The sequence below is a fragment of the Otolemur garnettii genome, unplaced genomic scaffold, assembly GCF_000181295.1.
Source record: "Otolemur garnettii isolate 467f Iridium unplaced genomic scaffold, OtoGar3 scaffold00151, whole genome shotgun sequence".
Lineage (NCBI taxonomy): Eukaryota > Metazoa > Chordata > Mammalia > Primates > Galagidae > Otolemur > Otolemur garnettii.
This window is the reverse complement of record NW_003852546.1, coordinates 956,648-958,937: the sequence shown is the minus strand read 5'-3', so window position 1 is coordinate 958,937 and position 2,290 is coordinate 956,648. Positions and strand designations below refer to the sequence as shown.

The window sequence follows — 2,290 nt, the reverse complement described above, 5'->3', positions numbered from 1 at the left end:
AAAAAAAAAAAAAAAAGCTGCAGAATGATGTTTAGGTTTTTAAAATATTGGTAACAATGGGTAGCCATGTGGTAAAGGAAATATAGTAAAATGTTGTAGAATCTAAGTGGTAGGTATCTGAATATTCACTAAAAAAATTTTCAACTTTTCTTATGTTTGAATGTAATCACAATATTCATGACATTTTCTGGGTCCTGCAAGTTCACCTTTCTCTTCTGGCAGTGAGTTAGTGCAGTGGCCTGGCTGTATAAAAGAAAGCCAACCTGACTTCACTACTGGCATTTGTGTATGTGTATATATGTATGATATACACGATGTGTTTTTGCATGTGTACCTGCGTCAGGGCAGTAGTTGATGCAGCCTCTTGTGTTCCCAGGGAACATCAGATGCAGAGCGAGCCCTTGCTGTGGCCAGGCTTGTGTAAGTTCCTCCATCTTTGGGACTGCTGTTATTTCTCTGGTGAGCTGTGAGGCCCTAATGTTACTGGTAACCTTAGAGGTGACCCACCCTTTTGCTTCCTAGCCCATTACCTTCTGTTTCTAGGTTAATAATGTCTGGTTTCCTTCTCTGTTTGTGGCATACAAGGACTGTCCACACAGTGCCCAAATCCCTGAGACTCTTGTGGGGTGGTGTTGGCTGCTTTTTGGTATTTATTCATGACACTGTCATGACTGTGAGTCTTGAGACTTTAACTCTCATGAAGTATATGTAAGACTTATTGTTTACTGACTTAACAAGGGCAGGAGAGTACTATGGTAAAAGTGACAGACTTGATGGTTAGATAGACCCGGGCTGGAATTCTGGCTCTGTACTTTGTTAACTGTGTGACCTTACATATGTTATTTAGTATTGCCAAAACTTAGTTCCCTCATCTATAAAATAGTAGTCAGTACTCACTGGGGACAGTGGCTCACGCCTGTAAGCATTCTAAGAGTCTGAGGCAGGAGGATCACTTGAGGCCAGTAATTCAAGACAAGCCTAGGCAACATAATAAGAACCTGTCTCTATAAAATATAAAAAAGTTAACTGGTCATGGTGGCATGAGCCTATAGGCCGAGCTGCTCGAGTGGTTGAGGCAGGAGGATTGCTTTAACACAGGAGTTTGAGGTTTTTTGTTTTTGTTTTTTTGGTTTTTTTTTTTTTTTTTTTTTTTGGTTTTTTTGGCCGGGGCTGGGTTTGAACCCACCACCTCTGGTGTATGGGGCTGGCACCCTACTCCTTGAGCCACAGGTGCCACCAGGAGTTTGAGGTTTGAGTTAGCTATGATCATGCCATTGCCTCAAGCCTGGATTACAGTGTGAAACTCCATTTCAAGGAGAAAATAAATAAAACAAAATAAAATAATTACCAATCTCTGGCATAGGGAAGAGTAAATGAAATAATGCGTGTAATTGTACTTTGCAGAATAGGGCACATAGTGAGTGCTTAGTGTTAGCTATTGTTGTTATTTACAATAACAACGAGAAGGAACTCAGGCTGTAATTGCTGCTGATCACAAACTATTAGCAATATATATGCTAGCGGATGGAGCAAAGCCCTTGTTACATCTGAAAAATTGTTTGCAGTCAGCCAACTGTGTAGCCCAGCCAACTGAGGCAGTCTTATAACTTATACCAGAATTGGTTCTCTGGGGAAGGGCTCTTGTGCTCATGTCACTTTTCTGCATTGACAATGGCTTTTACTACCTCAATCAAAAAACAGTAGCTCTGGAATGAAGTTCAATGTACCCATCCTCAGCATTTGAATTATTTTATACAACTTTATGGTAGCAAAGTCATCTACATCTAGCCCACTGTGGATGTGTGCACAAATTGTGTGTTTCCTCTGGAACTGTGCTCAGATGAGGCAGTTGCACATTTTAGGGACAAATTTCTTTCCTGTTTTTCATCTTCTGTCACTGAGGTTGGTATGTTTCATGGGGCTAGGACATGGTTGGATATTCATGAGCACAGACCCATCCATGCCTTTTATTCTACCCTCTTTCCTTAAATTTAATGTTTATTACCTTTTCTCCTTCACCCTTTTCCAGAGAAAATGATGTAGCTGGTATTGATGTCAACATGGGCTGCCCAAAAGAATATTCCACCAAGGTAAACTGATTTCTTTATAGTCCTCACAAATATAGGATGCAGATTAAAAGAGGCCAACAAGGCTCAGCGCCTATAGCTCAGCCGGCTGGGGCGCCAGCCACGTACACCTAAGGTGGTCCGTTCGAGTCCCCAGCCCGGACCTGCCAAACAGGCTGCAACCAAAAAAATAGCCGGGCGTTGTGGCGGGCGCCTGTGGTCCC

At 42.1% G+C, this 2,290-nt stretch overlaps 1 protein-coding gene across 1 annotated transcript in view; it reads left to right on the top strand.

The window, feature by feature from the left end:
- DUS2 (dihydrouridine synthase 2) overlaps nt 1-2,290 on the top strand; it is a 32,645-nt gene that overhangs the window by 4,273 nt on the left and 26,082 nt on the right. The window contains exons 3-4 of the mRNA XM_003799430.2: nt 377-420; nt 2,030-2,090. Of these exons, the coding sequence (XP_003799478.1) occupies nt 377-420; nt 2,030-2,090 (105 nt within the window). The remainder of the gene's footprint in view (nt 1-376; nt 421-2,029; nt 2,091-2,290) is intronic.